Source organism: Pelecanus crispus, chromosome 2, assembly GCF_030463565.1.
Source record: "Pelecanus crispus isolate bPelCri1 chromosome 2, bPelCri1.pri, whole genome shotgun sequence".
NCBI classification, from domain to species: Eukaryota; Metazoa; Chordata; class Aves; order Pelecaniformes; family Pelecanidae; genus Pelecanus; species Pelecanus crispus.
In genome coordinates this window covers 122,167,864-122,181,203 of record NC_134644.1, presented here as the reverse complement: position 1 = coordinate 122,181,203, position 13,340 = coordinate 122,167,864, and the positions used below count along the sequence as shown (strand labels likewise).

At 44.5% G+C, this 13,340-nt stretch overlaps 1 protein-coding gene across 2 annotated transcripts in view; it reads left to right on the top strand.

Moving 5' to 3' along the window:
* The first annotated feature begins 6,886 nt into the window (after positions 1–6,886).
* Positions 6,887–13,340, top strand: part of ESCO1 (establishment of sister chromatid cohesion N-acetyltransferase 1) — a 34,006-nt gene continuing 27,552 nt past the window's right edge. For both annotated transcript variants that reach the window (XM_075705948.1, XM_075705949.1), the window contains exons 1-5: positions 6,887–6,922; positions 9,592–9,695; positions 9,885–10,083; positions 10,656–12,027; positions 12,682–12,793. In XM_075705948.1, the coding sequence (XP_075562063.1) occupies positions 9,887–10,083; positions 10,656–12,027; positions 12,682–12,793 (1,681 nt within the window). In that variant the 5' untranslated portion in view covers positions 6,887–6,922; positions 9,592–9,695; positions 9,885–9,886. The remainder of the gene's footprint in view (positions 6,923–9,591; positions 9,696–9,884; positions 10,084–10,655; positions 12,028–12,681; positions 12,794–13,340) is intronic.

Sequence of the window (13,340 nt, the reverse complement as noted above, 5' to 3'; positions counted from 1 at the left end):
CAGTTTTTATGTTCATACAAAAACAAGCAATAAACAGTGTATTGAGCATTATATTTGTAAAATTGTTTGAGTACAGTACTGTTCAAAACTCAGCATCGAGTATTAATAAAAATAAAACCACTTACATTAAAAGCACACCTTACCATTTAAATAAAAGTAACATGATTAATGGCAGAATTTCTGTCTCTTTGCACTTTCTTATTTCATTTAGGTCCAATCCCATATACAAATCCCCATGAAACACTTCTCTTTAAAGCTACGTCTAGCAAATGTCTATAAAGTTGGTGGTTTTTTCCTCAAATGTAGAGTGTTTTTCCTTATACCCCATTAAGGAAAATGCATTATTCAAAGCACAGTTTGTTGCCACTATGGCAACAATCAAATTTTACTATGGATATCTTCAAGCTTTCCCAGTCAGATTTTCTGAAACGTATAAAGCAGACACCTACCTCAGTTCTTGCAGGGGACACAAAAGAAGTGCCGTAAACATTCTGCTATGTAGTATCTTTGTACCTTGTACACAGAGTTTCACCAGTGAGCTAAAATAGTGAGTCCAGAATATGCCCTCTATTCAAAACAGTGTGAATTCATAGGGTCTTTATTTGGCTTTTCATGTGATCTGAGTATCCAGACAGCAAGAGGGATATGAAATGTTGGAGGCAGGAGAAAATTGTTAGTTATGAATGTACTCATTACTGGAAAGATGGAGTATAATGAAAATGAAATTCCAAGTCACAAAGGTTGCAGACACCTCTTGAAGAAAACTTTCTTCCTAGTTCAGAATCACATAGTAGTTGAGGTTGGAGCAGACCTCTAGAGATTGTTCAGTCCAATCCCCCTGCTCAAAACAGTACATACTACATACATGCTCCAGAACATCCACCTCTTCTCAGTCTGCTCTTGGAGTCAATGCAAGGTACTGTTCTTTTTATCTGTGAAGCCTTCAGTCACCCAGGAACCATCTGTGACCTTAGCTGCCTTAGTAGCAGATCATAAAGACCAAGATCTTAAGGTGTAATTTATTATGTCTACTCTTGTCAAACAGACCTGGAAAAACTGGAAGTTTCAAATAGAAAAATATGGTTCTATGAATACAGAGAAATTATCCCATGGTACACATTTCACACTGAACAGAAGAAGGATTAATGCTCGTTTTAGAAACCAGGACATAGCACAGTTTACAAGACTTAGCAGAATGGGCTAGGGAGAACAGTCTACAACTCCATAGGAGCCGGTGTCAAGCAAATGTCAATAAAGCGCTGGTGACTCCAGGAAGGTCACCATGATCCTGCCAGTATGGCACCGAGTATCACGCTTCAGAAGCGTCTCCTTACCTCCCTCCTGCTGCAAGTTGCCATTTCCAACTGAGATCTAGTAGTCAACTGCTTCAGCCCTTCAAGTCAACAGAATGAAGCAGCTTGCTTACCTCAGCAGCTCCCAAATGTTTCGGACAACGGCCCCCTTCCCTTTTTCCATAACTGTCCGGACCCCTATGCACCACTCACCTACACATATAGCCACTGTCTGGCCTGGCCCCAAATCTCTACAACCCAGCTGCCAGGCTTCCCTCCAGATGTAGCTATCTACAGGCCTCTCTATCCCTGTTCCCCCAATCTCCCCAAAAAATCTCACATTCAGCATGTGAGCAAAATGGACAAGACCCAGCCCAGTTTTTTTCCTGCCTCCCTGCAAAAAGAAAAACACCAAAGCAAAAAAAACCCAACTCTGACAACCCCCTCCCATTTTCAACATAGGCCCGCTGCTTTCTTAGCCAGATCCCCTGTAAAGCGCTCTAACTCCAGGCAGTCCGGGCACCCTCCAATCCCTGTTGTCCCACATGCCATCTACACAGGAATTTCATAGGGGAACTGCCCCGTTCACCTCCAACTCCTACAGTTACCTGGCTCATGCCAATGACTCAGGCCTGCCAGGAAGAGGACTTTCAGCCCTGCACATGGTGCTCATGAGCAAGCACACTGCCGTCTGCCCAGGCCACTTCAGCTCAGCGCGCCATTGCCCTGCAAAAAAAAGAGGAAACATTCGTTCCCTGAGTCACCGAGTTGCCATCATGCACAGGCGTGCTTCAGCCTGAGCCACTGCTGCGGTTCTCATCCCAGGCTGTCAGCTGGTCAAAAAGAGCCTTACAATGCTCAAGGCAATGAAGAAGAAAGGGGAAGGTATAAAAAAGCCCACGAGAATCTCTTGGGGGGTTCTGCACACCTCCGACATACATGCTGGATCCCCTCCCCACAATAGGCTAATGGTGCTTCTCACCAGCCAGCAAAGTAACTCCTGCAGCCAATCTGCTGTAGAATATCCCAGCCATGGTTTTTCTTTTAATTTTCATTCCAACAGAAGAAAAGGAATCTGCCAAACGCAGCAGCAGCCACAACACCAGCGGTTCATCATTGGCAAACAACTCTTCCTCTGAGGGATCCAATTTTCCTGTCTCTTTCCTTCTACTGGAGGTGCAAAAATCAGCCTCTCCCATCTTCCTGGATGAGGGTAGAGGGACATTTTGAATGGATGGAAATCAGGGCCCTATGCTGCCTCAGCTGCTCTTCCAGTCCCCTAAAGGATCCATACATCTAGTCATCAGAAAACCACTAGTTTAAATCAGCTTCACATGTGGCCTTAGCTAACCTGTCTGAGGCATTCTTCTGATGTGCTAGGAGTGCTTGCAGGGTTAATTACAGCGGAGAGGTTTAAGCAGCTACTGCCTCTTGGTTGTCAGTCACCGCTTCCTGGATCAGATGAGATGACTGATAAGCAGTAGGGCAGGTTGGGAGTGTGTTAGCGTGTCAAATGGGGTGCCAGGTCTGTCTGCTAGCAGGACTGCTGGGGATTGAGCTTGGGATCCAGAGCTCAACCCTCTAACTACACAGCCCACCCTGAGGCTGCAGTTCAACAAGCAGCTGCCAGTGTTCACAGCTCCCTCATGCCGAAAGGGAAAGGCTTGCTCTTCCTCCTCCTCTGCCTTTTCTTTTCCTCCCTGATTCCAGGCATATGGTCCTCAGCCTTTCTTGCCCCAGCAGCATATGACCCATTTTTTCCACTGGGTTAATTTTTTGCTACCTCAGCAAGTTAAAATCGCTTGCCTAGCGGGGTCCCTCAGGTGCTAGAGGGTGTGTGGCATGAGGTAAGGAGTTGGAGCACACTGCTGAGAGCGGGGAAAGAAAGTGGAGAAAATAGTGGGGGCGGCTTCCCCTTTTTGGTGACAGTCAGCTGTTACACAGGGTCACTGCACCTCCCAAAGCTGTAGCTCAACAGGTCATGCTCTGCAATTAGTGCGATGATCCATGTATCAGCTGAGTTACTGTTCCTGTGAAAAAAGGCATAACCTAGAAGCAAGTAATTTCTCACTTAGCTGCAGTCAAGAGGCACTCCAGCAGTATTACAGTAGTGGCAAACAAGGCTAAATTAACATAAAATCCTTTTGGGGTTAAATCTGTCCTATCTGCATACTCCACCTGTGTGAATGCAGTTCCTCCTCCCTCCCCTGGTCCTCTAGTTCTATAGCAAATCTGTGCCTTAACACTCCTGTTCATATTCACCACAGCTTCTGAGGAGAGTAAATTTCTGTAAAGTTTGTGTTTTTTCAGCAAAGTGACATTTGCTAGCAAGTTCACACTGACATCAGTGCTTCAAAATACTGCCACGTTCTGGGGAAAGCTGGAAATCTACTCATACACGCCTACCCCATGAATGGAGTTTTTGCACGTTTTGAAATTTGATGCTTTATAAGAATGCCTGTTTCTTTACTACTTCCCTGATGTACAGCGAATTACTATTCCATAGAAGGATGTGAGAAAATCTAGCTTTACTTTGTTCATGTTCCTAAGAAAGAGGGATGGGAAAACATGATGTTAAATTTTCAAAGTTAGCGATAACATAAAGAAATGCTTTTATCATCCTCCAGGAAATTTATAGGCAACCCAGTGATTAAAGCATCCTTCATCTGGAAAGTATTCTGCAGGTTACTGTAGGAGAGGAGGAGACCACATGTTGCTGCGTTCATTGTAAAGTCACAGCAGATTTTCGTGCATTAAAGAGGAGCCGTTATAGGGAGTTACAAATAACATGTCCTCCTATCAGCTTTTTAAAAAACTGCAGCTGCTGAAAATTTCCATTTCTCTAGGACAGACTGCTTCAGTGAAGTCTGTCCAGAAAGAGGACTTATCAAGGAAGGCAGTTCCTTGTTTCAGTTAATGAAGAGACAAAAATCATTTATTGCCAGAACAAAATATCTCCAGGTAATTTCATCTATATATAAAAATTTTTACACTATTCTGTAACTTGACTGCAATTTCCAGCAATTAATCCCATAGCTGTAATAGCTCTAGAAATCAATAAAATGTTTGGAATATTATAAAAAAGGCCTAAAAAGTTTATTATAAAAATCAAAATAACCACTTTTTAATCACTTCAAACAGTAATATTTGCAGAACATCTATGCTATGTAGCTTCCAAGCACTAAATTACTTGTGTGGTCTCTGTCTATTAGATCAGCAAACTGTAACCAGAAATCTGTAGAGGAAATCAGAGATCTCTGGGAGAAACCCTGTCACATGCTGCCATTCAGAAAATTTTCTTCTAACATCTTTCACAGTCATTAACTGGTTGGCTAATGCCAAGGTTCCTCATGCTGTTCTCCAGTCATTCTGATGTAGTGATGTATACACATCACCATGTATATTTGCAGTCAAATAAGCCAAGACTGTGTCTACATTAGCAAGTAGAACTTACTGATAGGCATGTACAGGCACAACAAAGCTACTTAATGTTGAGATCCTGACACACATACTATATGCATTTGAGGTAGGATGTAGGTCAGGTTAGCCCTAGCCTGGTAATACGGTTGGAATGCACAGGTACGCACGAGGTACCTCTACATTAGTATTCTAGTTAGGATCAGGAGCACACTTCTGAAGGAAACCTTCCGATTGCTCCCATTTGTCATGCAGGGTCTTGGAGAGTGCGTAATGGATTCCTTTTGAAGGAAACCAAACCTACAGATACATCCCCACAACATAGCTAATGCGTTCCAACCCCAGCTGTCACTGCATCCCCAAGACTAGACTAAGCTGGTCTGGACTGGCACATCAGTGGTGTTGATGTCAGATCCTCAGCTCCCCTTCTCTCACTCAGAACTTCTCTTATTACTTGCCAATGTAGACATAGGCTCAGACCCAGAAATACCCTGAGGCAATGAAGCCACAACATAAGGTTAGATGAGTTCAAAAAATGGGTAGATGTGGCGCTTTGGGACATGGTTTAATAGGCATGGTGGTGTTGGGTTAATGGTTGGTCTGATGATCTTAGAGATCCTTCCCAACTGTAATGATTCCTAGCTTTTACTTTCATTAAAAAAATAATCCAGCCACCAAGCCAGGAACATGAGATTATGACTCTACCCTTAATTGGTTTCATGGTGGACTTGGTAGTGTTAGGTTAATGGTTGGACTGGATGATCTTAAAGGTCTTTTCCAACCAAAACGATTCTATGAGGTGCAAATCCATTACCCAGCGTAGTAAGGACTGAAATACCCCAGAAAATGGAAAAAAACCCACAAATACATGGTTATGCTATGGAACGAGTTGTGAAACACAGTGCGGAACGCGACTTTTAAAAGAGCTAGCTGGCATCTGCAGGGTTACTTCTGAACTTGGGAAAGCAAACCTCACTAAAAAGGCAGTTCACTGAGTGAACTCACTGCTCTGGAGAGAGAGAAGTGGACACTGCATGGGACCAGGACGCATCCAGCAAGCCTCTTTAGTCTCCGAGACACAGCCTGTCCTGCTTTCACGCTGAAGCCACACACACTGGCACAACGCTGCACCTGCCTTTAGGAGACCTACTGGTGTCTGTGCACCTAAAGCAAAACTGATCAGCAGGAAAACTCCAGTAACCCCAAAACACACCCTTAAGAGAAGTTTCCAAAGGCGTTGCAAGAGCTGAGATCACTTCCGGGAACAGCACCAAAACCAATCTTCAGAGGGATTTCCAAACATATTTGCAAAAAGTGGCCCACGCTTAGGAAATGCTGCTGCAACCACGTATTGCTATAGCACCACCACTACCAGAAGCACATGACTCGGCCAGGTTTTTCATTTTGCGCTTAGCTGTGCGGTCATGAGGCGCCACTGACACACCGTGGACCGCCACGGAGATCGTCACCGCTGGCCTGCAGGCACGCGGTGCTGCTTTCCCCCTCGTTTTTGGCAGGCGAGGCGCCTAGCAGCAGACGAGGGAGCTTAACAACCGGCCCGAGCCGGTGCGAGCTGGCCGAACCGCCGGGATAACTCCGGACGGGACGGGGACAGCGCGCCGGGCAGCCGCCGCGGCGGTGGGGGCAGACTTCCCGCCCCACAGACAGCGGGGCCGGCGGGGAGGCCCTCAGGGCGGTCGGTCGGTCGGTGGGCCCATCGGTGGGTGGGTGCAGCGGGCCCGACGCCCCGCGGCCGGCAGAGGCCGCGCCGCCCGGCGCCCTTGCAGCGCTCCCCTCACGCAGGCCGCTGCGCCCGCTGCGCACGCGCTCAACAGCACCCCCACGCCCGCCGGAAGTGTCCCGTCCCGTGGGGGGGGGGTGGCTCGAGCGGCGGCGGGCGGGGCGGGGCGGGGCGGGGCTGCCCCGGTACCCGGATGTGGGCAGGTTTGAGGCTCGGCCTCGCCGCCGCCGCCGCTTCGCAGGGGGATAGGAAGGGGGCGCGAGCCGCGCTGACCTGCGCACGCCGCAGCCCGCCCACCTACCCGCGCCCCGCGCGTGCGCTCCCCCCGCCCCGTCGCGCGCCTCCGCCCCGCCTCCTCCTCCGCCTCCTCCTCCTCATTCCCCACCCCCCCACCCCCCCCCCCCCCCGCAGCTGGCGAGCCGGGCGAGGAGGGCGGCTCGCGCTGCCGGCGCGTCGCTGACACTCGCGCGAGGTAAGCGGCCGCCTCGCGCCGGGGGGGGGGGTGGGGAAGTTTGCCTCCCCTCGAAGCCCCGGGTGCCAACGGCTCCCGTCAGCCACCCCCGCCCCGCTCCGCGGCCGGTTGCCCGTCCTGGCGCGGAGAGGTGCCGACTGCCCCCGCCTCGGGGCCGGAGGGCCGGCCTCCCCTCCTCGGGCCTGCCTCGCCGGCCGCGGCCCGGGCGCCGGCCTGCCTGCGGCCGCCGCTGCCTCCGCGGTCGCGGTGGGAGTGAGCGGGCGGTACCCCCCTCGCCGACCCGTCGCGGCGGGGAGCGGGCGCCCTGCGGGGTAGGGCTGCTCCTCCGCAGCCCCCGCCTTGCCCCTCGGTGGCGCTGGCCTTGGCCTGAGGGAGCGCTTGGCCGGGCGTAGGGGCTCCCTGCCAGGCCCCGCTCCACAAGGGTTGTCACGACGGGGCGCTGAGGCGGATGACACTGGGCCACGCTTGGAGGCCTTCCCTTTTCTGCCTTCCCCTTCGATTCCGTCGCGGGGTCTCAGCCGGGAGTTACGGCGCGGGGGCTGCGAGGCTCTGCGGTGGCAGCCAGCGGGGTTGGCTCCCGTGTGAGACCGCAGCACCCTGTCAGGCAGGTGGGCCCCCAGTCTCGGCAGAGACCGAGGGCTCGCCCCTGCTTTAAGGACTTGAGGGTGTGGGAGTTGCGTGCTTCTGTTTTCCCTCTGCTTCTTGCACCAAAACCTTTGATTGTTGTGTAGTTTGTTCTTGTACTTCTGTGTCTTCCCTTCTTTCCATAATCTGGCTTTTACTAGAGGGGACTTCTTCAGGGCAGAAACTGCCAGTTCTTGAATGTCTGGAAAAGTCCTTGCTCTGCTGTGCAAAGTATTAGTAGGAAAGAAATTACTATTAAAGAGCTAGTTCTCTCTGTGGGAGGAGAGTCTATTTGTCAGTGTCCTGAGAAGCAATACCAGTGAGGGAAGGATTATATTTTCTGTTCTGTACTTGAAAGTCTTTCTTCAGTATGCCATGTCATGGGGCTGAGAGTGACAGTGGTCTCTGTGTATAAGTCTGGAAAAAAAAACATAGAAGGTCTAGGTGTATACAGTGTGTATCGTGGTGCTCTCAAATTCTGAGAGTCAATGGTGTGCTCTAAACTAAGAGAGCATAAGACCGAAGACTTATTCAGCAACTAGAGCTTTTATTTTCAGTGTGAGTGGCCATACTGCAGCTCTGATGGATAATCTTTGAGTAGTGGAAACCCCTAAGCTTGCTATGTGTCATGGAGCTTATGAGCCATTAGAAGTAAGGCATACAAACTCTGTTACTTGTGCCTTTGGGAGAGACATGGAAATATTACTACGAAAAGTGCTATTAGAGATTTCTTCCCTGGATATGTTCTTTAATTCTAGCTCAAATACGAGTTGCTGCTCACGCAGCTTTTTTAAAGCAGAAAGTCAGAAGACAGCACTGGTGTCTGGAGTTTGAGCACTGTCAGTCTTGCGTGGTTAGAAGTGTCTTCATAAAAGAGTGGATAAATGAAAATGGAGTTATGGACATTTTAAAGTCTGAAACAAAAGAAAAAGTAGAGCTCTTTTTCCTTTTGGATAATGAATAATTGTTAAAAGGAGCTTAATGTAAGTATCTTTCAGATTGTTAGAGAAAGACATGCATCTGTCAATACTGGAAGGCTTACTGTAGTTGTAATGAAATGAAAGTATCTGGTCTGTGTTATACAACTGGTAACTTAAAGTTCTTGTTTGACCTTAAAATCTGTCAAATTTAACATCAGATTAGTTAAGGTTTGAAAAGTAATATGATTTTGTTACAGAAGTATTTCTTTGTCAGTCTGTCAATGGCAAAAATTAATAGATAATTCTTGACCTAAAAAGGTGATATGGAAGTTCTGAGCACTAAGTCTTACAGTAAACTTAATTTTAAAAAGATATTAGTGAAACTTTTCTGAACAATTATTACTTATGCCATAATACAAAAACAGTATCTTTGAATAAGAGAACTTAAAAGTTTCAGAAGCCACAAATAGATGTGAAAGGTATGATCAACCGAATCTGTGAACACCTTTTACTGAGGATCTCTGCTAGTTTTCAGACTCTTGTGCAGATTAACTTCTGCGTTGTTAATATCATTTCAGTTCTCATGAAAACATCATCTTTAACTGCCCAAGGCCGATGTCTCAAATAATGCTATTTTTTAGGCCTTCTGTCTCTGATTTGTAGCTTAAGTCATATTAGAAGGAACAGTTACAGGCGGTTGCTGATGTCTACGAAGTTCTATAGTAGCAGCCACAAAACTTAGTATTGAGTCAAATGGATTTATTCACTGTTGCTGTGAGGCACAGGACTGACAGCAGGCCCACTTTTTTGCGGGTTATGAAAGAGACCAGCATACTATTTCCTGGAAAAATGCAAAAGGCTGAGAAACTTCCTTTCAAATGGTACTACATCTGCCACTGTTCAAAAGGTAAAAGGGTAGTGCTTAAGACAGCAAAATGCCAAAAATTGTTGGATATGGAAATAAAGTTTGTAGTTTGTTTGTTTGGGTTTTTTAATTGATTATCAAAGAAACTTTAAAGCTAAGCATTGTTTGAAGGGATGGAAGAGGGTGGGAATGCCAAATTCAGAGTCTGACAAGGAAGTTAATAAAGTGCTCACCGCATGAACATTTTCTGTTTTTCATAGGTGGCATGAAACGTCCTGTTTGTAAGCATATACATAAGGAATGCTCTTGGCAAACCTTGATAAGTTACTTTGGCCTAAACATCGATTGCCTCTTGTAAAAACCTGTAAGTAAAATAAATGTAATTTGATTTGAGGTTGCTTTGATGATTTGCTTTCTGATCACAGTTAGCACGGTCTGCCTTGTGAATATCAGTTACCTTATTTTGTAAAACGGGCAAATCTTCGGTTATATTAACTGACTGTAACAACAGTTGACAGACTCTAAAAGCTGAATCAATTATTGTGTTTTACAGAAATGGCAGCTCAGAAAAGGAAGTCTATGTTAGTAGAGCCTTCTGCTAAACGTCCAAAGCTGGACAAGAACAGTAAACAGTCATCGGTGAAGAAGGAAAAAGAGGTGTCAGATACAAAACATGTCTCAAATAAATCAAAGCCTAATCAGTGTGCAGTGCAGGAGAAAACTGTACTCAAAACCTCTGTCAAATCAAACAGGTCAGTGACAAAAAAATAAGTAATTGTTGTGGGTTATCTTCCTAGACTAAATTAGTGCAAATACAATCTAAGCAGAATGAATTTGAGTTAAAGATACAGTTAGTCTAGTGGGAAGATCAGCCTTAAATCATTAAGTATGATAACGGCTACATGATCTTTCTCTGGAATCATGTTAGTGTCTCGAAGTCCAGAAAGGCTTAATCCAAAAATGGTTCTGAAGCAAAAATAAATCTAATATATATAAGCTAATACTTCATTTGTAAGCCACAAGTGTCAACAATTAAAAACTGCTAGAGATGTTAAAAAGCATTCATCTGGGGTTCATAGGTCAGTCTTGCCATGCATAAAATATGTTAAGTACTACACTTAAGAGTAACCAGCTGGAAGTGAAGTCTTTTTAGAATGATTCTAGAGAAAATCTTTCTAAAAGTATTGAGGGTGTAAGATCCAGTGTTTCAAAAAAAGAAAAGGAAAAAAAAAAAGTTAGAGGCAGAGGCTAGTAGGAATGAGAAGAGTCCTATGACAAATTCTGCTTTCTGGATGCTGAAAAAATAATTATTTGAATCTTTCAGTGACAACACCAATGAACCGCAACTAGGAATGCGCATGACTACAAGATCATCAGTATTCAACTCGAATAATAAAACAATACCTGACCAAAAGGTCCAACAGCAGCCTAAATCTACAAAAGATAAGGAGGCATGCCAGAAAAAATCTGTGCAAGAAACTCCAAAGTCAAAATGCGTAATTGCGCCAAATGAGCCAGTAATGAGGAGATCGCAGAGACTGCAGCAGTTAACACATGTACATGTACCAGCAAGATCCCTGCGCAATAGAGAAGTTAAAGAAGAAAAAGCTGTGGAAATTAAACAAAGTGGCCAGGCAAAAAGACATGCTCCCAGTGTTGCAGCAAAAGTACTTAAATCTGCTGGAGAGAAAACGGAACAGAAAAACACAAAAATAAAGCCAAACAATACAAATGAGGATAAAGAAATACATGTAGAAGTGACAAGCTCTCTGAAAGAGAAAAAATGTAAAGCAGACAATAAAAATGGTAATTCCAACAGCTTTCAACACAATCTTCAAGGGTCATCATTGTGTCCTGATGAAAGTCTTGAGGAAGTTAAGAAAGACCAAACGGGCCCTGTATCTCCTGTTCCTAGCAACACAAAGAAAGTGGAAACAGATTCTCTTAAGCCAAATTCTAAGACAGTAACTAAGGAAAAACAACAAATGCATCAGAATGTAAAAACCAGTACAAAACCAAAAAAGATTTCACAGCCATCTCTAAGTGAAACAAATGTGGCTGATCAACCAGAGAATGATGCGAAATCCAAAAGGGTAAGCATCCTTGAACTTTGTGAAGAAATCGCCGGTGAGATTGAGTCAGATACAGTAGAGGTGAAAAAAGATTCACCTAATGCCGAGTGTAGCAAAACAGAAGAAAAGCATGCCGACATACAGCTTCAAAAAAGTGAAATGCTTACTCAGAAAGAACCTGGTCAAAGTACTCAATGCAAACGTTTTTTCCCCAGCAAAAAAGGAATGCCTGTCAAATGCACTCTGAATGGTAGAAATAACTCCTCAAACAAAAACTCTAAGTGGACCAAAATTAAATTACTGAAAGCTAGTAACATGAAGCAAAGTAACTTAAATTCTGCAAATGCCCCCAAGCTTTGTTTGTTAAAAGATTACCCTGAAGTTTCAGAGGAAAGTCAAATAGCTACAGAAGCAGACCTTTCAAAGGCACAAGGCAAGCTGTCAATAACAGGACTCTCTGAGAATGAAAGTGCAGCTTGTGTGCAGGAGAAATCAGATCCTTCATCTGAAAGAGCTGGAGCTAAAGAAGTGACATTAGAAATAAAACAGCCCACAAAGAGAGGTGCAGAAAATGGTTTGTTGCGTAATTTGACAAAACATTTATGTGAGCCAAGACCAGATGAGGTAAGTTGTTTTAATTATGGTGTATGGTGGGAGGGTGTTCTAAATCTGTTCTGTTTTCTGAGAATGCCATGCCTAGACAGTTTGTTTTAACAATGACTTTATTTTACAGTGCCTTAAAATTTTCAAATGTATTAAAGATCCTTTACTGGTGCGTTGTCATAGACGGGATGATAGTAAACTGGAAAATTAATCTGTTCCACCCTCCTAAGTTCTGTAGTTAACTAAATGTTGATGAATACCATTTCGTGCTGGAGCCGGAGGTTGTACAAAGTCATATGGACACTTTTGATGACTTAAGGTTGCATAGCTGTTCTGTTCTGAAAAGGTGTATTAAAATAAATGAGAGTCAAAAAAGTGTTCTCCATCTAAATGAGCTTCTATTAAAATTTAAGATTTTAAGGACAGAGGTGTTCTATAGGAAGTATTTTACAAGCTTATATATAAAATGAAAAAGATTTTTTGCAAAATTCATCCCACAAACTTCAGTATGGACTAGCTAATCAGTTGCATTTTGTTTGCTTAAAATAATGTAGGAATCGGAAAACTGGTACTGTATTCAAGATGTTAATACTTAGTTAACTGAGTGATTTTGTTCATAGGTTAGAGGCATTCAGTAGTTTGGGATTTTTATTTGATGTTTTCTGGTTTGTTTAGAACTTCCAATTCCATTTGGAATCAAGTCCAGAAAGTTCTCCAGTAAAGTATGTTACAGCTCCTAAACCACCAAAACAATTAAAAAAAGAACCTGGAGAAAGTCAACCTCAAGGTAACTGTTTACTACTAGTTTTTCCTTTTCTTCTGACCAGTTATATGGGAAACATAAGTCTTCCTTCCAGAGGAGTGTTTCACAGACTAAGGTACAGCTGATGCAGAACTAAACTTCTGGGATTGGAACTGTTCACCAGGGTTTTTGTATTTCTTTGTGTGTCACACCCATGGCCGCTTTAGTAGCAGCGAATGTCCTTTTATCTCTGGGCTGCGTAGTGGGAGAGGTGTCTGTTTTTCTACCCAGCTCTGCTTTTAGTGCATCTTTGTACTCTATGCATGAATATTTTACTGCTTAAATATGCTCCATTTGAGTAAAAGTGAAGTGACAACTTTTAAAACAAACAAACAAACAGAAAAAACCCCAACCACATCCTTTCCTTTTATCATGTAATCCTTTTCCCATGTACTAAAGTAGTAAAACTTACATATTTCAACTGGGTTCTTCTTTTGGATTGGTTTCTGTTAAGAATTCTCTGTTGGTTACTGCTTCCTTTGGATAAGTATCTGCAATTCGTTCTCCTAAATTGTTTTACTGGGTCTTGACC